The following is a 25,074-nucleotide window of genomic DNA, read 5'->3' on the forward strand; positions in this document are numbered from 1 at the left end:
CGGGGCACGAACCCGTGTCCCCGGTCCGGGAAGATCCCACATGCCGCGGAGCGGCTGGGCCCGTGAGCCATGGCCGCTGAGCCTGCGCGTCCGGAGCCTGTGCTCCGCAACGGGAGAGGCCACAACAGTGAGAGGCCCGCGTACAGCAAAAAAAAAAAAAAAAAAAGAAGTCTATTTCACAAGCAGGATTTTGGAGAGCTGCCATCCTCTCGTTATCCCTCCACCCGTTATCCCTCCAGCTTGCCCGTCCTCCTCTGGAAGAGGTTCAGACGTCAGAGTGTCCAGTCCTGTGGCCCAGTGTCCTTGTCTGGCAGCCCCGCCCAGCCAGGGCTCCCTACTGTCTTTGAAAGCCCCACCCTTGACCCCTTTTGTCTGCCAAGAGAACTGGGGGGTCAGTAGAACACAGTGCTGGACGGATTCAGAGAGCTAAGTGCCTCCCCACCCTTTTATGTATGTTGCTGTTTTCTAGCATTGAACGCAATATACCTTCATTCCGGAACATTTGGAAAATATTGAGAAACAGGAAGGACAAAATAATAATCACCCAGAATTCTGCCACCCCGAGAGAAACACTGCTGGCATCTTGGCACGTTACTCCTCAGTTTCATTTTTTTTTTCCTGTGTAATTTTTCTCTTAACATAACTGAGACCACACTGTAAGACAGGATATATATCCTTCTGACCGCACTTAACATTAAAATGTATCACACATCCGTGGCCTTACAAATACTCTGTAATGATTGTAAAATGCGATTTTAACGGCAGCGTGAATTTTCCCACGTGCAGGTGCTATCTGTCATTGGCTCAGGAGTCCCAGGTTTAGGGGTTTGTTTGCTGTTAATCCCAGTGCTAAGTGACCGTCTCCCTGAATAAAGGGCTTCATGTCAGTACAGGTGCATCATGGGAAAGCAGCATGGCCGCTCCCAGGGCTCAGAGTTTGGGTTCACCTCTCCCTGTGGCTCTTCCATCCCCACACTAGAAAGTGTTGAGTCAAGGTGGTATGCACACTCAAAATTAGCTGCCGTACGAAAGGAACCCCCTACTAGCTGTGCGGGCAGGTTATTTCCCTTGTTTCCTTCCACTAAATTATGGAATCCCTCTCCCACTGAATTGGATTCCATGAGGATTTCAGGAGATAAAGCAGGTACAGAGCCGAGGGTCTCATACATACAGGCCCTTCATCATTGTTAAGCTACCATTAGTGTCGGTATTTTTAGCTCTTGACTCTCTTGTCTAGTAATTTATCGGGGTCACCAAGGCCACCCCCAGTTTCCATAAGGGCTCACGGGTTCAGCATATGATTGAGCTTGTGGCTAAGATTTGTTACAGCAAAAGGATACACAGCCCAGTGAGCACAGGAGCAGCAGGCGAGGCAAAGTCTGCGGGAAGCCAGGCAGAAGCGTCTGAGTCCTCTCTCTGTGCAGTCACACATGATGGGCTCGATTCCTCCAGCACTGAGTTGTAACATCACGTGTGAAGTGTTGTCTACCAGGGATGCTCACTAGAGACTCAGCACCAGAGGTGGGCACCTCCGTCTGTACCCACATCCCAGACCCCCACGGGGTTTGCACAAATAATCCAGGCACAGCAAGCTGCCCTTATTAGTTAGGGAATGGTGGGGATGCTCAGAATGCAAGTTCCCAGAGGCCCGCCCAGCAGGCCCTCGTAAGGATGCAGTTGAAGGCCTGCTCTGTTAACTCCGTTCTGCACAGGTATGCTGAGAGGTCCTATTCCATGTGTTTGGACTACTTCAAGGTGGGGGCCAGAGTGGGGTGAGACAGGTGTTCTCATTTCCATAGGACAAAATTGAGGGCTAGTAAAGGGAAGACATTTACGAGCTGGTCGCCTACTCCATGTACGGGGGCCTGAGAGGAAGCAAGTTCTGGATAATCCCTCACCGTCCCCTTTCCTGCTAACTTGTGTGTCTCTCTCTCTCTCTAGGCTCTCAAGGGCTCCAAGAAGCTGGTGCTGTCGGTGTACTCAACGGGGCGCATCCCTGGCGGCTACGTCACCAACCATATCTACACCTGGGTAGACCCCCAAGGCCGCAGCATCTCTCCGCCCTCGGGCCTGCCCCAACCCCATGGCAGCACCCTACGGCAGCACGAGGGTGACCGGAGGAGCACCCTACACCTCCTGCAAGGCGGGGATGAGAAGAAGGTGAGCCTCTGGGCCTTGGCCTCGCCGGGCCTCCTGGAGGTGGAGGGCTGGGAATGGGGGCCTGGCCATGAAGACCACATTCTCCTTGCCAAGCCCAGAACAGGGAAGTTTCTTAGAGGCTGGAAGAAGGGGGTTGGGCTGTAGGGGCTCTGGCCTTCGTCTCTCCCTCAAGTCCCAACTGAAGGGTCTTCTTTTCGTTTTAACCTGTGCACCACTTATCGTAATTCACACTCAGCTGCTGCAACGAGAGCCCGAACACCGTGGTTTAAATAAGCTGGATTATCTGCCCCTCACATAGCAGAGTAAAGGGGACCATCTAGGCTGATGGGGCAGCTCTGCTCTCCGTCTGCCATCCTCTGGGATACCGCCCCCTTCTGGTTGAAGCCTAGTCCCCCTGTAGCCCCTAGAGTGGAAAGAGGAAGAGAGAAAGCTCGGATGATTTACACTAGAGATGATTTAAAACTTCTCAGTGGTCCAGACCCAGGCCATGGCCACACGTAGCTGCCAGCACTCCAAGCTCCACAGGGCGCCCTTTGCAGTGTGGGTCTCAGGTTGTAAGGAAGAGAAACCAGAAACCGGTCCTGGTCCCCTTCCACAAAGTCAGAATTTACTGGAAGTCTGTGGGCAGCCCCAGAACTGAAGCTGAGGGACTCAGGGTGCAGTCTCCAGGAAGAAAGGGATCCCCATGGTTTCTGTTCTCTGCATCCTTCCCCTCAAGATTCATATTCCAGGGAGGGAGCACCTGATTGGCTGGCGGGGAGGTGCCCTTTGATTGACAGAAACACCAAGACTGTGGCCAGTGGAGGAGGGGTTGTAGCCCAAAGCACCATGGGGTGTTGTAACCTGAAGAAGACGGCCAGGGGCATCAATAGATGCCCCCTACAGAGCCTTCCTCCCTGAGACCATGACTGTTTATTTAGAAAGGACTGAGAGATGGTCCCCCTGATATTTAAGGTTCACTCCGGGTGCTGTTTGCATTGCGCCCTATGGTTGCTCCTGGGACCAAGAAAGTCATTCCTGTAAGCATGACTTTGGTGTGACCATGACCATGGTCAAAGCATGACCATGACTTTGGTCTCTGGTGTTTTAAGACCTTGACACAGCTTGGGGCTCTGAGCCAACCGCCTTCCCTCTGGAGACTCTTTCTCAGCTCTCTTTTCCTGTCCATAAGACCATAACATTTATTTAATGTGTTTTGTGTTCTTTGCTCAAATGTCGATATGCAGGAAGCGGCAGAGATGGCGGGGGCTTCTGTGCCAGGCAAGAGGCAGTGGGGTAGCCAGTTCGTACACACCGTCAGAGCCTGCCTGGGCTTCTTCAAGGTGGCCAGGGTTGCAGAGGTGGGCTCGTATCCCCCTCCCCGCCTGGCCATCTTGAGAAAGCGGCGCAGCCTGTGGCATTGAGTCATGTTCAAGGCCAGCCTTCCAGGGTGGGTAGTGAACTTTATCTTTTTCTCAAGCTCTTCCCTGTATAGGGCATGGACTTAGAATAGTAAGAGCTCACCATGTGCTGGCTCTGTGCTTACAGCATCTCACTGCATCCTCGTGGCTTCCCCATGGGGTAGGTGTCCTTATGCACATTTTACAGATGCAAAATCCGACATTCAGGGGGCACTGCGGCAACCAGGACGCATTGAGCGAGTCAGCCCACACTTAGTGAGCACCTATGCCCGACGCTGCTATGGGAGGTGGGAATGGAGAAATGGGCAAGAGGCATGAAGCCTTGCTCTGGGGAAGCTTCCAGTGAATTTGGAAGTCATAGGAGGCATGAGACAAAAATTCAGAAATGAGCATAAATAAGCAAGGTAGTTAAGGTGGTGAAGATTGATGGAAGGAAATGAAATCAGGAAGTGGGTTAGAGAGTGGCGGGGAGGGAGGCTCTGCTTCAGATGAGGTGGGCGGGGAAAACCTCTCTGAGGAGACGACTTCTGAGCAGAGACTGAGAGAGGAAGATGGAGCCGTCACGTACCGTTCTGAGCACTGAAAATGCCGGGCAGCAAGGACGGCATGTGCAAAGGCCCTGAGGTGGGAATGAGCATGGCATCTTCAAGTCTTAGAGAGAAGGACCCTGCCACTGGAATTGAGTGGGTGGGAGGATTGGGAGGGTGTAAGGTGCCCTCGGGGAGTCTTAGAGTAACGTATATAGGAATGTAGAGGGCAAAGGTTAAGGGAATCATGCTCCAGGGAGGACCCAGATACCTCAGGAGGCAGGAAATACCCTGAACCACACCAGAGAAGCCTCCACAGATTTTATAGTTCCAGGCTGAAGCTTCTACACGCTCCCACCCCGTTCCTCCTTTTGCTGACACAACATGGAGCCCCCGTTTTCCTGTTGAGGAAGGGCATGGGGGAAATGTCTCTGGAGCCCTCACTTCTGGCCCCCTGGCCTGATTCTCTTCTCTCCGGCAACCTGGTCTCAGCTAATATTCCAGATAGCCACGACCAGACTCCCAGACTTCCCGTGCCAAACTTCAAAAATCCTAACCTCAACCCCAGTGGGAACACACCTTCTAGGGAAATGAGTTCTCAGGGCAATAGTGATGTAAAAATCACATGTAGCAAAATTACCCTTGAAAACCTCCTAAGCTGTCCACTAAGGCTGGTTCTGGTTTTGCAGCCCTTGCTAGGAATGCCCTTCTCCACACTGAAGTGTGAGAACCACCCCATGAGGCTGAAGGAAGGAACAGAAGGGAAGGACACAGGTAGCGCCTCTGGGAATCAAGCCTGTCTGCTCTCAAGTCACCATCACATCGTCAGAGACGAATAGGGTGCAGAGTTGTGCAGTGTTCCAGCTTTCCATTCTGGGTTAACCACCAGCCTCTGTATGAAAAAACTGGAACAGATCTGTTGTGGGAGTTAGATAGTATGGGGTCAGCGTGGCAGGGAGAGTAAGACACTGGAACCAGGCTGCCTGGGTTCAAGTCCTGGCTCCACCACTTGCCAGCTGTGTGACCTTGGATAAGTTACATAACCTCTCTGAGCCTGAATCTCCTCTTCTATAACATGGAGACAGTGGTAGGGCCTCCTCTCCCCACCCTGTGTAAAGGCTTTTGGTTCTGGGCCCTGGTACGCCCAAAGTGCCTGGATCAGTGCCTGGCACAGTGGAGGTGCTCAGTAAGTATTTATTACATGAAAGACTGAATTAAAATGCAGAGCTCAAAGTCCCCTACTGCCCCCTGCCAGGGTCACTGGCCCATGAGCAAGTGAGCAAGTCTCAGTGGTTTATCGGTCCCAAGGCCCCGCTCCAGGCTGAGCAGGCAGACCCTCTGCAGCAGCGGCTTCTCCCCCAAGCTCATGCCTTCAGCAGCCACAGAGATAAGGAGGGGCCTGCCCCTTAGCTCAGGCTGGGGCCCAGCTGGGAATGGAAGGCGAGGAACCTTTGGGACCGGCTCTGAAGAAAAACCTACAGTTTTCCTGGGTTTCTCCTTTACCATCACACTCACAGCGCTTCTGACACCAGATGTGGGGTTGGGGGGTGGGGTTTCCCACCAAGCAATTCTCTGCGACACCAGCTGGATGTCTTACAATTTAACTCAATTCTGACACTGTCTACCTGGAGAGTGTCCAGTCCCACAGGTTAAGGACTCAGTCCCGTGAAACAACCCCCCACCTGTCCCCACTTCAGATACCAGTTGCAAGTCCAGGTTATCAGCTGTGCTTCCGCCTGATCGGCTGTAACTCAGAGGTTCCCCTGACCCTGTCTCAGCTTTGATTAATTTGCTAAAGTGACTCACAGAACTCAGGAAAACAGTTTACTTACTGTGCACCAGTTTATTATAAAAGGATACGGTAAAGGATACAGAGGAACGTGCAGATGGAAGGGATGTGTAGGGCAGGTTATGTGGGAAGGGGCACAGAGCTTCCATGCCCCCTCCAGGTGCACCACTCTCCCCGTACCTCCACCTGTTCACTGACCCAGAAGCTCTCTGAACCCCACACTATTGGGATTTTTGTGGCGCCTTCATCATGTAGGCATGATCAATTTTTTTTAATTTTATTTATTTTTTTTGGCCTCGACGGGTCTTAGTTGCAGCATGCGGGATCTTCAGTGTGGTGCGTGGACTCTTCATTGTGGCACGTGGGCTTCTCTCTAGTTGTGGTGTGCAGGTTTTCTCTCTCTAGTTGAGGCGCGCAAGCTCAGTAGTTGTGGCACGCAGGCTTAGTTGCTACCCACGACATGTGGGATCTTAGTTGCTACCTGCGGCATGTGGGATCCCTGACCCGGGATCGAACCCGCGTCCCCTGCATTGCAAGGTGGATTCCTTACCACTGGACCACCAGGGAAGTCCCATGCACGATCAGTTATTTAACGCCACTTCCAGCCCCTCTTCCCTCTCTGGAGAAATTGGGGTGGGGCTGAAAATCCCAAGCTTCTAATCATGGCTTGGTCTTTCTGGGGACCAGCCACCCTCCAGGAGCCCAATCAGAGTCACCTCATTAGAACAACAGATGCGCTTAGTGCTCTTATCACCTAGGAATTTACAAAGGTTTCAGGAGCTCAGTGCCAGGAACGAAGACAAAGACAAAATATATATTTCTTAGTATAAATCACAGTATCGCACCTGGTATCAGAACTCCCTGACTGTGTGACCTTGGGTGAGTCACTTAACCTTGGGTGAGTCACTTAAGCTTACCTAGCCATGGTTTGGGGATGGTCATAGCAGCCATATGGGGCTGTTTCAAGAATCAATAAACCATGTGCACAGAGGATAGTGCCTGGGGCATAGTAATTCATTGCAGTAACAACCATCATTTATCCAATGCTTCCTAGGTGCTAGTACCTTTCATATCATTTTTGTCCCCAAATGTTTATTGATGTCATCTCCTGAGGCTGCTCATGCTGCTTCCTGGACAGGGTTGGGGGTTCTAGAGAAAGGTGGGAAGGGGGATGGCAGTGCCTGCGCCAGGCAAGCTGTGCAATTCTCATTTCACTGATGGGGAAACTGAAGATCAGAAAAGCAACAGGCCCTGCCCCAGGGTTGCCCAGGAGTAAAGGGTAGAACCAGGATGCGAACTCAAGCCTGTGGGAGGCAGTGCAGTGAGGTGATTAAATGCCTGGGCTCTGCCAGCTGTTTGACCTTGGCCGTGTCATTTCACCTCTCTGGCCTCACTTTCCTCACCTGGAAAATGGGTATAATAAGAGAAACCGTAGAGGAAGAAAGAGGACTCAACGAAGTAAGGCATGTAAAGTGCTGAGCACGGTGCCTGGGATCTAGGAAGGACTCAATACGTTTAGTAACCAGTTGATTTAGTAAGTTATCATTATATTCTTATTATTGGTGGGAATGGTATTCTTTTCACTGTGCCAGGCTGCCTCTCACAGCTTAGTGCCCTTTCCCATAGGTGAGTTTTGTTTCCTGCCAAGTGCTGGTGGAGTTTCCAGCAGGTGATTGAAGCAGATACCCTGCTGTTGGTAGGTCTGTTATTACAGTCCTGGGGTGAAGACTCTGTTTTATTCCCATGTGAAGGATTTATGGGGAAGTGACTGGCAGGCAGTAGGGCTTGTTTTCATCCTTAGTATTCAAAGGCGGGGACCACAGCCGTCTGTGTGCTCCTGGGTTCCTGTCTGCTCTCTCCCCCCAGAGTCTTCATGTCCCGGAGCTGGAGAGACCAGGTTGGGGTGGGAATGGGGGAGGGACTGACCCACGCCACCAAGTGAATTGGGCTGGAGCCTTGGTGTGAGGCCCCCAGGCCAGGCCTGGCTTGTTCCATGCCCCAGCAGCACAGCCTGCAGGAAGGGTCCATCCGGGTTTGAGGCGGGCGCTGCCACTCTGTCCTCAGCCAGCCTCACTGACGTCCCCCAGGTGTGAAGCTCGCCTTCCCTCATCCCACCAGCGTTGTAAGGCACACACCTTGTCTTAAAGGAGCTCCAGAAGTTGGCCTCCTCTGCTGCTAGCCCTCCCCAGTAGTCTTCCTAGAATCCGAATCTGAGCCTTTTCTCTCCTGCTTGAAGCCCAGGCTTGTTGACCTCACTCACTGCCCCACACAGGCTAGTGCTATACCTTCCTTCCCTGCCACTCTCCCACCAAACAGAGCCCTGCAGTGATCCCAGGGGGCCTTTCTCTGTCATTTTCCTGAGCTTTTGCACACGTTCTTGCCCTCCCCTTGCCCTGGTTGACCCCCTCGGCCTTCAGGGCTTGGAGGTCATATTTCTGGGATGCTCTGCCTGTAGTCGGGCTCCCAGGAATGGACTCTGAGACCAAGATTTCCCTGAAAGAGGAATGTGCCTGTGGTAGACAGAATAATGATGCCCCAAAGACGTCTACCTCCTAATCTCTGGAGCCTGTGAACAGGTCACTTTACACGCAAAGGGACTTTCCAGGTGTGATTAAGATGAGGACCTTGAGATACAGACATTATCCTGGATTGTGTGGATGGACCCAATGTGATCACAAGTGTCCTTAGAAGAAGGCAGGAGTGTCAGAGTCAGAAAAAGGTGGTGTGATGCCAGGAGCAGAGAGAGAGAGAGATCAGAAGATGCTACACTGCTGGCTTTGAAGATGAAGGATGGGGCCATGAGCCCAAGAATGCAGGTGGCCTCTAGAAGCTAGAAAAGGCAAGAAAATGGGTTCTCCTCAAGAACCTCTAGAAGGAATGCAGTCCTGTTGACCCACTGTAGACTTTTGACCTCCAGAGCTTTGAGAGAATAAATCTGTGTTGTTTTAAGCCCCTAAATCCATGGTCATTTATTACAGCAGCAATGCAATGCCCTGGGAACTCCACCAGAAAAGGCATGAGGAATACAGGACCGGGCGGAGGGAGGAGTAGGCTGTGATACCATCTCTGCGGAGGCCTTGGCTGGTCCCAAGGGAGCTCTGGAGCTGGGGGTGACTTGCAAGGTTGTCCTGAATTGAGGCAGGGGTCAGGCTTTCGCTCGTCTGCATCAACTAGTCATTGGATGGGAGCTGCTCCAGGGAGGCTGTGACCATAGGTGAGGCAGGTCCTGGCAGGCACTCAGCTGTGAGCCATCAACAGCCAATACTCCAGCTCAGGGGTTCCTCTGAGGACAGGGACCCAGTTAGATTCTCCCCTGAATCTGTGCCCAGTGCGGAGTTGGGGTTTGGTTTGCACTGGATGGAATACCAGCACCGGCTCACATGCGCACAGCCTGTCCCTGGTCTAAGAAGCAGCCCATGTTCATTCTCTCGCATGAAGAAGGCTTCCTCATTCTTTCCAGATCGTACCTGCCCAAGCTCAGCGCCATGGCTTGCCCAAGAGGGACATTTTGAAGATGATAACAATAGCTGACGCTGTGTGAGTGCTTCTGCAGTCATGATTCTAAGTGCTCCAAGTAGATACACCCGTTCATCACTCACAACAACCCAGTAAAGTTGCTGTGATTGTTTTCCCCATTTTATAGATGAGCAAACTGAGGCACAGAGAGGTGAAGTACCTTGCCCAGTGTTACACACCTAGCGAGTGTCATTGCCGGCATTGAACTTCCACAGTCCGGCTTCAGAGTCTACACAGGCAGCCACCACACTGTCACCTCCCAAACACACAGACCTGGATGTGATGAGGGACCAGGCTGAACCAGGGTGCACCTAGGTCACCTCAAACCTATCCCAGCCCTGGAGCTGCAATGGGGGAGGGAGGGGGCTAGGAAGTTGTTCCCGAGTCCGACTTCAAGTGTCCCCAGAGCCTGCTGTTCCCAGAGCTCTGACATTTCTGGGTGACTGCTCACAAGTCCCCCTGAGCCTTCTGTGGGCCTCACGGATGCTCTCCTTATAATGTGGCCATGGTGTCTGATGAAGAGGTGGGGGGCTGGCTCTAGACTAAAGGGGCTGGGGCCACTCCACTGGGCGGCACGGCCTGGCACTCTCCCACAGGGATGGGCCTCCCTGACATGCTGCGGAGTCTACAGTCTTAGAACCAAACCATGTAGAGTCGTTCTGTGTGTAGGGCTCTCTCCCGACAGTGGCCTGCCAGCCAGTAGGTGTCAGCTGCGGCTGTGTGGCCTTGTCTGGTTTTGTCCTGTGCAAAGTAGCACCAACAGTGGCTAGCATCTATTGAGCGTTTACTGGGGGCCAGAGACTAGCCTACATTTGTCTCTCAATTTGATCCTCTCCCGAGTAACCTTATAAGGCAGACACTATTTTCATCCTCATTTTCTAGGTGAGGAGGCTGAGGCACAGAGAAGTGAAGTAACTTGCCCAAGGTCACACAGCTGGGCCCCCACTGGTCAGTTTGGACTTGAGTCAGTCCTCTTCAGCACCACCCCGCTGCCCTCTGGCCGCGGGGGGGTCGAAGAAGGAAGATAATAAATGTAAAAAGCTTCTCCTGGTGGCTGGTGCAGAGCCCCTGATAACTCTTAGATGAATGACTTTTCGGAAGTAGAAAGCTAGTTGGATGGCTTCCCCGACACCATGACATTTGCCCTCCCTGATGCCCGCCGGGACCTCCACCCCTTCCTCTCCTGCGGGTGGTCACACTGTGCTCTCTTTAGGCCCCTCACGTGTCACTGGGTCTTAACTTGTTGCGGGATGTTTTCTGTCCTTTTGGGGTAGGTTGCAGCTGTTCTGGCCACTTCTTTTTGTAAGTTCCCCTTTCAGACGCAAGGCACACCTAACCTGCATGTTCCTGCATAGATTCTGAGGCTTCCTGAATCTGCCCCAGCCTCTGCTGCCCAGTCACCCACCTCCCCGGCCCCCATCCCACCCCCGGCGCTCCCTGCCCTGGCCACAGTGCCTCACTTCTCCGGTCCTGTGCAACGTGTGCTCCCCTCCTGCTGTCCCATGACCCTGAATGCCCGTCTTGCCCTTGCCCTACCCTTGCCTGGCTGGCTCCTGCCCACCCTCCAATCTCATCAGAGACGTCACTTTCTCCAGGAAGCCCCTCCCCACCCATCCCCGCACCTCCAGGCGGGACCATTTTTCCTCCTCTGCACCCACACAGCCCACAAGTCACCCCATCTGGCTCTGATCACGCGGTACCATGAAGGTTTGTTTACTGGTCTCTCTGCCCCTCAGGACTCTGAGCCCTTGGGAGCAGGCCTGTGTCTGGGTCATCTCCACATCCCCTGGCCTGGCACTGGGTCTGCCCTTAGTGGGTGCTCCCTGTGTCTGTGGAATGAAGGGCTGCTGAAGCGACACTGCCGTGGCCTCTCAGGATGGATGGCAGAGCAGGAGACCCCTGGGGAGGCGGGAGACCCCTGGGGTGGCAGGTGGTGGGGCCCTGCACCTGGACTTAGCCTTGATCCGAAGGTGGGAGGGTAGGAGGTGAGGGAGCTGGGTGGAGGGTCTGCAGCCTGACGGGTACTCCCTGACTGAAGGGCGTGTAGTCAAGGGCAGCCAGTGGAGACCTAGAGAGTCTGTGGCCGCCATGCTGTGAGGAACACATGAAAACCTGGAGTGTCTAGAGTGTTAGCACCAGAGGGGTCCCTGGAGGTCTTCTCCTCAGCGCCTTCCTTTTACCGCACTTGTACCTGTGACCCACGGAGGGGAGAGGGGCTTCCCCAAGTCACCCAGCAAACCAGGGGCAGAGCTGGGGAAGAAACCGGAATGTTCCAGGAGATCTTGCAGGCCCGAATAGGTGTGCCCGTCAGAGTATGGGAGGGGGTGTCTTTAGCCTGCCGCCCCTGCAAGGTTCCTGGTGCCCTCCAGGCCCTCGAATACTCTCTTCCCTCCCTCCTGCAGGTGAACCTGGTGCTGGGGGATGGCCGGTCCCTGGGCCTCACCATCCGTGGGGGAGCCGAGTACGGCCTGGGCATTTACATCACTGGCGTGGACGCGGGCTCTGAAGCGGAAAGCAGCGGGCTCAAGGTGAGAGACCCCTGACTCCCAGGGAGGGGATGGGGTGCCAGGCTGAACGTGCTGGGGCGAGGGAGGGAAAGACCTGTGTGTGGAGCCCTGTGCAGCTGATTTCAACGGGACGTCCGGGAGAGCAGTCGGCACCCCACGCGAAGGACCTGTCCCGGCGGAGAGCCCTCCCCTGGCTGCACGGCTCTAGTTCAGAGCTCAGAGCGGGCAGCAGGAGCCGCCACCACTCCCGAGCCCCGAGTTCTCCTAGCCGTCCGCAGAGTGGGGCAGCCCCCCACGAGCTGCTGGGCAGCAGGCCCAGCTGCTGTTTTGGAAACACTGCTGATGGCCTGTGACGGCCCCGACTTCAGGGTTGATTGCGGTACTCGGAGAGGGAAGAGGAGAGGAAGCTGCAGGCTGGGGTGGGTTTGCACCGGGCAGCCTCAGGGCTGGCATTTAATCCAGAGCAACCAGCAATTAGCTGTCCTTTTAAAGAGGGCTATCTGCGCGCCCAGCAGCTGTAATTGACATTACACATATCATCTCATTGAACCTTATCCCGTGGGGTAGTATGTTATTACCCGAATTTCCCGGTTGGGGAAACTGAGGCATGTAGAGGTTAAACAGACTTGTCCAAGGTCATGCAGCTGATCAGTTGCAGAGCAGGGTTTGAGCCCAATTGTCTTAATTCCAAAGCCCACGGTCTTAACTGCTACACTGTATCCCCTTCTGGGGAGGGCCAGGAACTGGCTCAGAGCTTTGGGGGGGGAGGTGACAGTGAGTGAGGCAGAGACTGTCCACAAGGGCACTGGACTCAGGGCACCTAGTCACCTAGATAAATGGCAGCATGCTTTGGGGCTAAATCCTGGTGGCAGGGATGCCACAGCAGCAGTGACCCTGGGCACAGGTGGCGTTTGAGCCACATCTTGTGGGACGAGAGAGGCTGTTGGGTAAATGGGCTGGGCTGTGGAGCTGTCCGGTTGAAGGAGCCATGTGGTTTGACCGTGTGTGACTGGATGGGCAACTAGCCACATGTGAGGCTGGGAACGAAAGCACGACGTGAGGTCGTGCCTTCCTAACAAAGGGCCTTGAATGCCCCACTGACAGAGGGAAGCGGATTCTCTATGCGGATGAGAAGAAGGGTCATGGCAGATCAGAGTGGTGGTCAGGAGACCTCTTCCCCCACCAAGCCACAAAGGATGAGGCTGGAGTGGCAGAGAGACAGGAATAAGACTGCAGCCTCATCCTCATGCCGTGGCCCGGGGGGTTCTCTTAGGAAACACGGCGTAATGGGAAGAGCTCTGGCTCTGGAGTCCAGATCCCAGCTTTGCTGCTTTTCCTTTAGTAGCTGTGTGACCTTGGAGAATCCCTCTACCTCTCTGAGTTTCCCTTCCCTCTCCCAGATAATAATAATATATAGCATCTCTTTCTCAGAAAAAAATGAGGAACAAACTCACAGTGACCTTAAAAATAAAGGTTAAAACTATTCAGGGTCTGTGTTATGGACTGAATGTTTGTGTTCCTCCCAAATTCATACCTTGAAACCCTAACCTCCAAAGTGATGATCCTAGGAGGTGTGGCCTTTGGGAGGTGATTGGGTCATGAAGGTAGAGCCTCATGAATGGAATTAGTGCCCTTAGAAAAGGGACCCCAATGAGATCCCTGGCTGTCTTTCCGCCTTGGGAGGATACAATGAGAAGGAAGTTGGCAGTCTGCACCGCAGAAGAGGGTCCTCCCCAAAACCTGACCGCACTGGCTCCCTGATCTCAGACATTCAGCCTCCACAACTCCAAGAAATAAATGTCCATTGTCTATAAGCTATCCAGTCCGTGGTGCTTTGTTATACAGCCTAGACTGACTGAGACAGTCTGCTCTTTCCCAAGCACTTTATGTCATAAAATCACCTAAACCTCCCAACACTCCTGCGAAAGCAATTCTTCCGTTAGCCCATTTTATAGGCGCAGTATCTGGGACTCAGAGAGCTGCACAGCTGTGAGAGGCAAAGCCGGGATTCCCATCCAGGAATCAGAATTCTGGTTCTAGAGCTATGCTGGTTACCAGGCCAGCCTGGGCGGGGGTGGGGAGAGGAGTAGATGCCCCACAAATGTTGGTAGGCTCTAGGTGATTCTGAAATGCCCTGGGTCTCCGGCTTGCTATGCTCTCAGCGAGTAAAGATGATTCCTTGTTGGGACTCCAAAAGGAGACAATCTCATGGTATTCTATATGCAGATTGTAGTTAATAACTTTGTTATTTTGTATTAATTTTAGATTTACTGAAAAGTTGCAAAGAAATTACCCATTTGTTCTTTATCCGGCTTCCTCTAATGTTAACATCTTATATAACCATGATGTATTTGTCAAGACTAAGAAACTAACATTGGTACAATACTGTTAAACAAACTACAGACTTTATTCAGAGTTCACCAGTTTTCCCACTAATGCCCCTTTTCTATTCTAGGATACAGTCCAGTTCAGCATAGCACGTTGTGTTTAGCCTGTATGCATTTTTAATTCCATTTATTTTCCCCAAAATTTCAAAAAAGATTCAAGTCAGTTTCTAGACACACAGTAAAGGTTGTTTTAAACGATTAAGTGAGGAAATTGGGAGGAAGAAAACTGGAGGCAGAGAGAAAGAGAGAAAGCTGAGGTGAGAGTCCTTCCGAGAACACTCGCCGCGTGGGGCTGCAAACCGCTACAGGCAGCGCGCAGATTTGACTCCAAGCTTCCCAGCAGCCAACACAAAGAGGGAAGCAGGTCAGGGACGTTTGTAAGATGAAAACAGACCAGCTGTGCTGGAGAAGCCTGGTTATTCCTCTTCCTGAGGCCTGAGGGCAGTTTTCCTCTGGTCCTTCTTAGGGAGGATGTTGTGTGATGATGTAAGCAGTGTCTTCAGTGACAGCAAACGCATGAGCAGGTTCCATACTTTGTTGGTGGTGAAGACACTCTTACTGAATCCATGTTAAGAGAAAACGGGAGCGAGGAGCGGCAGCGTGCGAGAGAGATGACATGCTAGGTTCTGGCCGGAGAGCACTGAGCATCTCTCTCTCTCTCTCCCTCTCTCTTTCTCTCTTTCTCTCTTTCCCCCTCTGATTACTGACAGGTGGTAGCTTTGCTATCGCGTTAGCCACTTACTGAGCAGTTACTATGTTAGGACTGCGCTAAATGCTTCACATTGTCTTACTAATTTTTGCAACAGTATATGAAAAAGGAATGTCCTTCTCCCTCTTTGACAGGTGGCAGAACAATAGTAAGCAGCTTGCCCAAGGTCGCCCAGCTAGGGAGCGCTAGATTTGGACTCACACCTGCTCAATCCAAGTCCATGCTCTTAACCACCATGCTCCACTGCCTCCCAGTGATAATGTGGGTGTTTCCGTCTCCAGTTTTCTCTTGAAGAAACCAAGCCTCATGGAGATAAAGACCAAATTCTTTCTCATGTCAGAACTGGGATTTGAACCCAGGCCTCACAGAGCCTAGGGTTGCCCTGTTTGGGGGGAATGGGAGGCCTAGGACCTGCCCTGACCAGCTGTGTGAAGGTGGACTTGTCCCCTGCTCTCTGGGCCTCAGTCTCCCAGCTCAGACAGTCAGCAGTTGAACGGTTGGGCAGGCGGATCTCTGAGGCTTTCTCCTAGATCTGCACATTTTCCAAGCCTGAGAGCACCAGTGGGTGCGCAGGCACAGGAACGTGATCCGTTCTCCTTCACCTGCAGGTTCCCATACCCACTGAGAGATGCCAAAGTAGGTAACCTGCTGGCAGATCCCTCTTTTGTGTGGAAGGAAGGAAGGAAGTGGGCATTACATGCAGGCAGTGGGTCTCCATGGCTGCCCCTCCTTTCCTTCCTTGCATTTAATCAGCAGATATATACTAAGGATTCCTGAGTGCCAGACACTGTACTTGCCCTGTGGCTTCTGAGCTGAGCCAGACAGACACAGTCCCTGACCTCCTGGAGCTTACTTTCTAGTGGGAAGACAAGGGCGGAATAAGTTCCACAACTGTTTGTTTAATTACAATTGTGATAAATACCGGGATGGCAAAGTACATGGAACTCTGTCTGGTGGTAGATATCCAGGAAGGCTTCCTGGAGAAAGAAACATTTCAGTTGAAATTTAAAAGGAGAAAATTAATTATGTGAAAGAGGAAAGGAGAATTTCAGGCAGAAAGGACAGAAAATGCTGAGTCCCTGAAGTGGAAAGAAGTGTTCCAGGATGCAAAGGAAGACCAGAGTTGGCCAAACGCAGAAAGCCAGGCAGGGAGAAGGTGCCAGGTGATGCTGAGGAGGCGAACAGCCAGATCACACAGGGTGTATAAAGCACCCAAGACGGCAGCCATGAAAAGATGATGCTTGAGATCTGCAGTTATTAATATGGAAGGATGTCCACGGTATGTTATTGGGTGGGAAGCAGACTGCCAAACCACGTGTCTGTCAGGATCGCATGCATACTGTATACATATACAAAAATCTGCCCAGAGAAACGTCTACACGTGGTTATCCCGAGGTGGGAAGATTATGGACGATTTTCATTTTATTCTTTACATCCTTATACAGTGTCTGAATGGAGCAAATACTAGTTTTATAGTCACGGAAACAGCAACAATAAAGCAGTTTCCATTTTGAAACAAGGCCGAGGAAAAATATTCCATAGAAGTTCCTCAGTTACGTTAGTTTGCTTCTCAGTTGCAGGCAGTCAGAGGCTTTATTTGCTCATAAAATGCCCGCCTTCAGTAAAGTCCCTTCCGTCTTCAGTCCCCACCGCAGTCAAGCATTTTATATTCCCTGCCACTGTTTTACTTTCTGCTCCAAGGTCCCTCGCATATGCTAACACCTGCCTGCACTCACTCAGGCGTCAGGGGCTGATTGATTCTCTTTGTCGCCAACGCACTTTCCACGGAATTAGGCGTATTGAAATGGAATAAAGGGGCTTGGCCGTGTGGGTGGTAGAGCCAAGAACAGGCTTTATTTGGACGTAGGGCTCCTCGCCACCGTGCAGAGCTTTCCTGGGGCAATAGTTCCCCTTGTGCCTGGCTTCTAGCCGCTCCCTTAGCTCCTGAGGGGCCCTGTGAGTCCAGCCAACGCTGCTGGGAGGAGAAGCTCCTCGGAGGAGGTCGGGCACTTCCCAGTATTCACCCGGGGGGGTCGGCGGTGGGGGGGCCTGGGGGGCGGCCGCATGGAACTTGGAGCTGTCCCACCCTCCCGGCAGGGGCTGACTGCCCCTTCGGCATTGATCTCTAGGCCTCTCTTACTCGTTTGCACCTGCCCCCAGCAAACCCTACCAGAGAATGGACCATAAAACTCTGTTCCTTTAAGGACAGCCCGAATTGACAGGCATTTAAAACTAACGATAATGGTAGCGGTTGCTGTTCATTAACCAGTTATTGTGAATTGGGCGCTGTGCCAAACGCTTTGGATACACTCTTATTTAACCCTCCAATCACCCTGCGGTGGGCATTAATAATGCCATTTAATAGATGAGCAGCTGAGGCTCAGAGAGGGGTAGTACCTTGCTCAGGATCACACAGGGATCCGGCCCTAGCCCTTCAAGCCCTCTGAAAGCCATGGGCTTTGCTCTGCCACCTCCCTGGTACCCTAAACTGGCTAACTATCAAAAGAGTGCGGAGGAAAGAAACAACGGCCACTTAGTCTTCTTAGAAATCACCAAGCTTCTGAAGCCCAGAGTGGTTGTCCCTGACCCTGCCCAGCTCCTCGGCCTTCACCCTTGAGGTCATTCCAGGGTGGGAGGCCCATTTTGTTTTTGCCAGTGGGAGCCACGCTTCCATCCTGGCTGGGGTTCCCTGGGGCAGGATCTCTGTTCTCATGAATGCCCCGCCCTTGGGGTCACCTCTGTGCTACGTGTGATCTTGGGGCCGGCCGTGGAGCATCTGCTTCACATTCGGTGTCTCAGTGGCTATGGGGATGAACCGCTACTCTGCAGATCTGTCGTGTGTGCTGTGTGTCAGCTAAATTGGAGAAGCCAACTGGGCTGGGCTGACCCCTCTGCAGACTGGCGTTTGCCAGGGTCCTCTCTAGACTAAGCCTGGGATGGCATCCTTTGCAGAACACTCACCCAGTAGCAGGTGATCTCCACGTGTCAGCTCTTACCCTCGCCACAGCTCCATGAGGTGGGAACTTGTAATCCCGTCATAATTTGGGATTATTTATTAATGACTGTCTCTTTTCTGAGATCCCAGCAGCATGGGGCAGAGACTGGGTGTTCTTTACACACTGTTATCTCCCTGCCCAGACAGTGCCTGGGACACCGTGGGTGTCTTGAATGAAGGAGTCAGTGGCTGCAGCTGAGGCAGGCCCCAAGCCAGGTCTTTTTTTTTTTTTTTTTTAACATCTTTATTGGAGTATAATTGCTTTACAATGGTGCGTTAGTTTCTGCTTTATAACAAAGTGAATCAGTTATACATATACATATGTCCCCATATCTCTTCCCTCTTGCGTCTCCCTCCCTCCCACCCTCCCTATCCCACCCCTCTAGGTGGTCGCAGAGCACCGAGCCGCCCTCCCTGTGCTGTGCGGCTGCTTCCCACCAGCTCTCTGTTTTACGTTGGGTAGTGTATAGTCTTTTTGACTCCAAAGCTCCAATCTTGACCGCTGCTTCATTTGCATCCTGGCCTGAACACGGCACAGAGCTGGCAGCTTTGTTAAGGGATGAATCCTGATGAGAGGTGTTAGTGGTTTTTACAACTACCTGGGATGGGCCTGAGCAGTCAGACCCTTTCCCTTAGAGACTCCTGCCTTCATGTTGAAGAAGCTGAACAGCAGCCGTGGCCCGCAGTGAGGTTCGCTCATCCAAGGTGCCCGTGGGCATTTGGTGCCGCCTTCAGCTCTTCTGTGATGAAGGATAAGTGACAGGAATCCATCTATATGCGTAGATCCCAGCCTCCAACCCTCCCATTTTACACACGGGGAGACTGAGGACCAGAAGGAGGGGAAGGACTGGCTGAGGATCATGGAGAGGTGGGTCCAGACGCCTCTGGACAGAGCCCCGCCATCATCTGGCAGTTCGACTTTGCCTGCTGACTCTGTCCTTATGTGTCCCTGAAATAGTTCTGCTGGGAGAGAATGAGCCAGGAATACTCTCCAAGGCTGCCATCTGTGTATTCTTGGTGGGAAGAGGGTGTGGCTACTACCTTGTTTAGTAAGGGTCCTTTAAAAGTATTATCTGTGATTGTGGCTGATTTTACAGCAGTCCTCATGAAGGTGACAAAAATTACCTCTTAACATTTATATAATTCCTAACAGTAAAAAAAAAAAAAAAAAAAAAAAAAAACTTAGATAATAAGGGCATGTTACAAGCAACTCTCTGCCTATGAATTCTCTTAGATGAATGAACCAATTTCTTGAAAGACACAAACCACTAATACTCAAGAAAGAAAAATAGATAACCTGAAAGTTCTATATGTGTGTCAAAGAAACTGAATTTATAATTAAAAACCATCCAAAAAAGAAAACTCAAGGCCAGATGCTTCCACTAATGAACTCTTCCAAGTAGTTAAGGAAGAAAATTATGTAGCCTCTCCCTGAAAATAAAAGATGAGGGAATGCTTCCCAACTCATTTTATGAAACCAGCATTATGTAATACCAAGAACAAACAAACACATTTCAGGAAAACTACACATCACTATTCTTCATGAGCATAGATGTGAAAATCCTCAACAAAATTTTAGAAAAACAAATCCAGCAATCTATAAAAAGGATAATATACCGTGACCAAGTGGGTTTTATCCAAGGAATGCAAGGCTGGTGCGACATATGAAAATCAGTGTTACTGAGAAAACCATGTAATCAGAAAAAGCATTTAACAATATTCTATGTCCATTTATGATAAAAACTCTAATCAAATTAGGAATCCAAGAGAAATTCCATTACCCAATGAAGGGCATCTTCACAAACCTGTAGATAACATATTTAATGGTGAAAAACTAAAAGGTTTCCTCTAAGATTGAAATAAGGCAAAAATGTCGTCCCTCACCACTCCTATTCAGTATCATACTAGAAGTTGTAGTCAGTGCAATAAGTCCATAGAAAGAAAGAAAAGGCATACAGATCTGAAAAGAAGAAATAAAACTCTATTTACAGAGACTGATCATCTGCATAGAAAATTCCAAAGAATCTACCAAAAAAACTCCTAGAACTAATAAATGAGTTTAGCAAGGTGGAGGGATATAAAAGTCAATTGCATTTCTATATGCTAGCAATGCACAACTGGAATTCAATATTAATAAAAACAATACAGTTTAGAGTAAGTATAAATAACAAAATATGTGCAGTATTTGTATACTGAAAACTCCAAAAAAGACATAAATAAATGGAGATATACACTGTGTTCCTGGATAAGAAGACTGAATATTATTAATATGTCAGTTCTCCCTAATTCCATCTAGATTCAACACAATCCCAATTCCAATCCCAGCAGGATTTTTTGTAGATACTTACAAGCTGATTGTAAATTTCATGATGCAAAGGCAAAGAAACTAGAGGAGCTGAAACAATTCTGAAACCAAAGAGCACTGTTAGAGGACTTAGTACCTGATTTCAAGACTTACTATAGAACTATAGTAAACAAGATAATGCGGTATTAGTGAAAGGATAGACACATAGATCAGTGGAACAGAGTAGAGAGTTCAGAAATAAACCCACAAAAGCATACTTAACTGACTTGGCAAAGTGCAAAGGTAATTCATTGGAGAAAGGGTAGTCCTTTCAACAGATGGTGCTGGAACAATTGGACGTCTGCATGCCAACAAACGAACCTCAACCTCAACCTCACACCTTCTATGAAAATTATCTCAAAATAAATCGTAGACCTAAAAGTAAAATATAACACTGCACTACTTCTACAGGAATACATAGGAGAGGGACTTCCTTGGTGGTCCAGTGGGTAAGACTCCACACTCCCGATGCAGGGGGCCCAGGTTCGATCCCTGGTCGGGAAACTGGATCCAGCGTGCATGCCACAACTGGGAGTCCACGTGCCGCAACTAAGAAGTCCAAACGCCGCAGCTAAAGGTCCTGCGTGCCACAACTAAGACCCGGTGCAACCAAAATAAATAAATTAAAAAAAAAATTTTTTTTTTCAAGGAATACATAGGAGAAAAATCTGTGTGATCTTGCATTAGGCAAAGAGTTTTTAGATGTGACACCAAAAGCATGGCCCATAAAAGAAAAAATTGACAACATGGACGTTATGAAAATTAAAAACTTCCCTCTGCGAAAGACACACTTTGAAGAGAACTGAAAAGACACACCACAGACTTGGAGAAGTCAATATTTTCTAATCCCATTTCCGACAAAGGACTTATACTGGAAATGTATAAAGAACTGTCAAAATGGGCAAAAGGCCTGGGAAATGGTTTTGTATGGAAAACTGGTTGCATGTAGTGATAGACACATGAGTCTGTGCGCTTGTCAAAACCCACAGAACTGTAGAGTAATTTTGTTATATATAAATTTTAAAAAAGCAACCTGGTTGTCACGGGGATAGATGGAGAGCAGACTGAGACAAATAAAGACAAAGGAATCTAACTATTACAGGTGATTCCCGTGACCGCACTGAAAGGGAATGGAGAAGGAAGAAGCTGACCTAAGCAATTTTGAAAAACATTGTTTCTACCAATACTTAAGGCAAAGACAAGACGAACTGTACTCAGACTCTGTACTCAAGTTGGCAGATTTCTTTTTCTCAAAGGGATATGGATTAGGAATTCTGAAACTACTTCATTTGTACAGGGTTCATTTGAAAAAATAAGTACATTTTAGATAGTGAGAGCCAGGTTTCTCACTCTCAGAGAAAGTTACAAGGAAGGAAAGGGAAAATAGAATAAACCCTGTGGTGCAGGACTCCTCAGAGGTATCAGTATGGACTCATTTACAAAAAAAAAAAAAAAAAAAAGTATGCATTTACCCACAGATAAATAGATACAGAAATCAATATACGTGTGTATATATGCGTGAGTTAGTACATACACATATAATTCCTCACTCTATCCATTGAGAGGGATTGTACGCAATTAAAATAGGTACAACTAGCACTCAGATTTTAGTTTCTAAATACTATTCTCTAGGTGAAAGGAACCAGGGCTCTTTGTAGGAGTCATTGATTCCAGGTCTAGGGCAGAGAAGCCTGGGGTATCTTTTGGGACCAGAAAACAAAGATGTGCGCTACCAAATGAATCAACCAGCCAATCCGCCTATCAGATGTGTACAGAGCCAACCTGAAAGAGCACCTCATGGCCAAAGGAGAAGACAGTATCCATGATCCATACTAATGTAATTACATAAAGAACGGAATAAATACATCAATGGGGGAGAAGCGACCACTCTTCCTTAAGGAACAATTCCCATGAAAAAAGGTAGAAGGAATAAGGGAAGAGAAAATCACCATTAGAACATTACATTACAGTATTCATTGCTGTAGGCAAGGTGCACCAATGGAAGCTAAATTGTGGGCAGAAGTTTAAGCAGAAACAGGATGTTTTGCATAGTTTCAAAGTATCTCTACCAATATATTTTGTAATTATGCAGGGAAAAAGAATAAGTTTACAGTGGAGAATCCTGGCAGGTACCAAGTTAGCCAAGTGTAATACATATTAAGAAAAAGATCTTAAACTTTTTTCTAATTGTAAACATAACACTTGCTGGTTGTAGAAAAGTCAGATCATGCACTGACTCCTGTTTGCAGTGACAGTCCCTTCCCCCCGCCCCTGTCCAGCCCGGGACGTGACAACTGTCAGCCGTTGGCGTGTCCTTCCAGACCTTTTTCTCCTTGGCCTGTTGTGCACACAGTGATTTGGGGACCCTTGTTCATTCTGTTCCTTTTGTGAACCAACCATCAGCTTCTTAGAAAAGTGCTTCCTTTCTCAGTTCAAAACCTGGCATCTCTGATTTCTAAGATTTTGACTAAGTTGTTGCCACTTCAGAGCGATGAGAAGGCCCTCCTCAAAAGTCGAAGCACGAAAATGTAGCACAAGTGTATCTTAGCCATCTTGTTATCATTTCTTACTACTGCGATTTAGTATCTGTAATGTTCTCTGCGGTCCGCTAGAGAGAAAACACAAGAAGGAGAAACGAAAAAATGTCTCCTGAGCGTGTCCATTTTCTCATCTTGAGCAGGATTTGGAGAGAGTCTTGCTGGCTAGGTGGCAGGGAGGGGGTGAGCAGCCATGTCCCTCCCCGGGCACCCCAAGCCCGTGGACATTCAGGTGGGCATCAGGTGCTGGTGATCTGGGGACCAGAGTGAGGCGTGCGCGACGCAGCACCTGGATTTGTGTCTCCTGTGTGCTCTGCATGGAAATCGTGTTGAATGGGGAGGGTGGGAGTGGGAGACAGAAGGCAGCGAAGACTCCTGGCGTCCCCAGGTGATGTGCTGGCTGAACGTCAGTGAGAGGAGAGGTGACAGTGAACATCTACTGAGTGATTTTTCCAGGCCGGCACCCTGCTAAGTGCTCTTTTATGTTCCACCTTAATGAATCCCTAAACAATTCTTGACGTAGACACTGTACATCCACTTCATTAAAGATGATTGAACTGAAGCTCAGAGAGGTCATTTGCTCAAGATCACACGGCAAGGAAGTGGTGAAACTGGAGTGGGGATTGGCTCCAGGACGTCCCCTGTTAGCCACGAGACCCTATAACCCTGAGCTTGTGTGATGGAAAAAAACAGACTGACGGCCCTTGGCAGCCAGGCCCTCAGCCCTCCCTGCTTCTGCTCAGGTCTCTGACATCAGCACAGTCGTGACACCTGCCCAGTGTTTCTACACACTCTGCTTTTGGATTTGGAACCTGGAGGATTCTCCTGGCCGTTCAGAATATGTTTAAGTAAAAGTATGGTGGAAATGGCAGAAGGTACGGCAGTGTGAGGGTAGTAATAATATTAATAAGGAGCAATAATAATAGAAGGAAGTAAGTTAGGGCGGAGGAGTCTTCCAGTATTTCTAATTGACAGTAATAATCATAGGAATCACCAGCATCTGGGGAGTGCTCCCTCTGTGCCAACCAGGGTGCTTAGTGAGTGCTGTCCCTGCACTGAGTCATTTAATTCTCGCAGCAACCCTGTGAGGAGGCAGTAGAATCACCCTCATTTTAGAGATGGGCAATCAAGGCCCAGAGAGGTTAAGTAATACGCCCAAGGTCACACAGCTGGTAGGTGGAGGAGCTGGGATTGAAACTCAGGCAGGTCTGGAGCTTAGTCACAGAAATCCAGTTCCCACCTCTTCCTTCCCTCATACCCCCTCCTCTGGCCAACTGCAGTGGCTCTTACAGGACTTAGAGGGTCGTCCCTTTGTAAAATGGTTCTCACGCAAACTGGGCATCTTGCGCTTACTGCCCCCGGGAGGTGAGGGAGGAGTGAATAATCCTTGACTTCGGGTTGTTTCTCTGTGTATGTGGTGTGTGTGCTCCTGCCTCCGCACACCCAGCGATATTCCTGAAATCTGCAGAGTAACAACAGCACAAAAGCACTAATAGTCACCGCCCACTCCCAGCCCAGTGCCACCCAGGACGGATCATCTCGCCTGTCCTCATTGCAGCCCCACGCGGAGGTACCGATTGTTGTCATCCCCATTTCATGGATGAAGAGACTGAGGCTCAGTGAGATTAAGCAGCTCGCCCCAAAGCGTGTTCTTAGCTGGCAGAGAATTGGCAATTCAAATGCAGAGCTCTCTGAGGCCACGTGCTCACCTCCGTTGCCAGCTGGATGGCTGAACACAGAAGTCAGAATGTCTCTGACCGGTAATGTGGTTTTTTAAATTTTACATTGAGAAAGGCTTTGTCCGTGTTTCTGTGCTTCCAAACCCAGTGCTCTTTCCATTCGCAGGGACAGCAAATAATCTCTATCTTGTGTGCCAAGGCCATTTAATTAGTGTAGCTGCAGAAGTGTTTGTACTTGTGTGTTTGCGACTGGGTTCCGCCAGAGAGAATACTTTGCTAAGCTAAGGCTCTCGCAGTAGTGTCTACTGTGGACAGAAGGGGGACCTGGGGCCCGGATGACTGGATGTGTGCCATCTCCATGGGAGAGCACGGGCCTAGCTCAACTTTTAAGATTATCTAAATAAGAATTTATGATCAAAGCTGTACTTCAGCAAGAAAGTATTATTTGGGGAAAACTAATAACAATGGCAACCACTTCTCATACCCACTGTGTCAGGCACTGTGAGTCATTACCAGGCAGTGTC

The 25,074-nt window shown here is 50.0% G+C and overlaps 1 protein-coding gene across 3 annotated transcripts in view; it reads left to right on the forward strand.

The window, feature by feature from the left end:
• WHRN (whirlin) overlaps window positions 1-25,074 on the forward strand; it is an 89,133-nt gene that overhangs the window by 22,916 nt on the left and 41,143 nt on the right. For all 3 annotated transcript variants that reach the window (XM_027105096.1, XM_027105097.1, XM_027105098.1), the window contains exons 2-3: window positions 1,942-2,160; window positions 11,795-11,920. In XM_027105096.1, the coding sequence (XP_026960897.1) occupies window positions 1,942-2,160; window positions 11,795-11,920 (345 nt within the window). The remainder of the gene's footprint in view (window positions 1-1,941; window positions 2,161-11,794; window positions 11,921-25,074) is intronic.

This window comes from Aethalodelphis obliquidens, unplaced genomic scaffold (genome assembly GCF_003676395.1).
Source record: "Aethalodelphis obliquidens isolate GAN/ISIS:26980383/991018 unplaced genomic scaffold, ASM367639v1 scaffold7, whole genome shotgun sequence".
Lineage (NCBI taxonomy): Eukaryota > Metazoa > Chordata > Mammalia > Artiodactyla > Delphinidae > Aethalodelphis > Aethalodelphis obliquidens.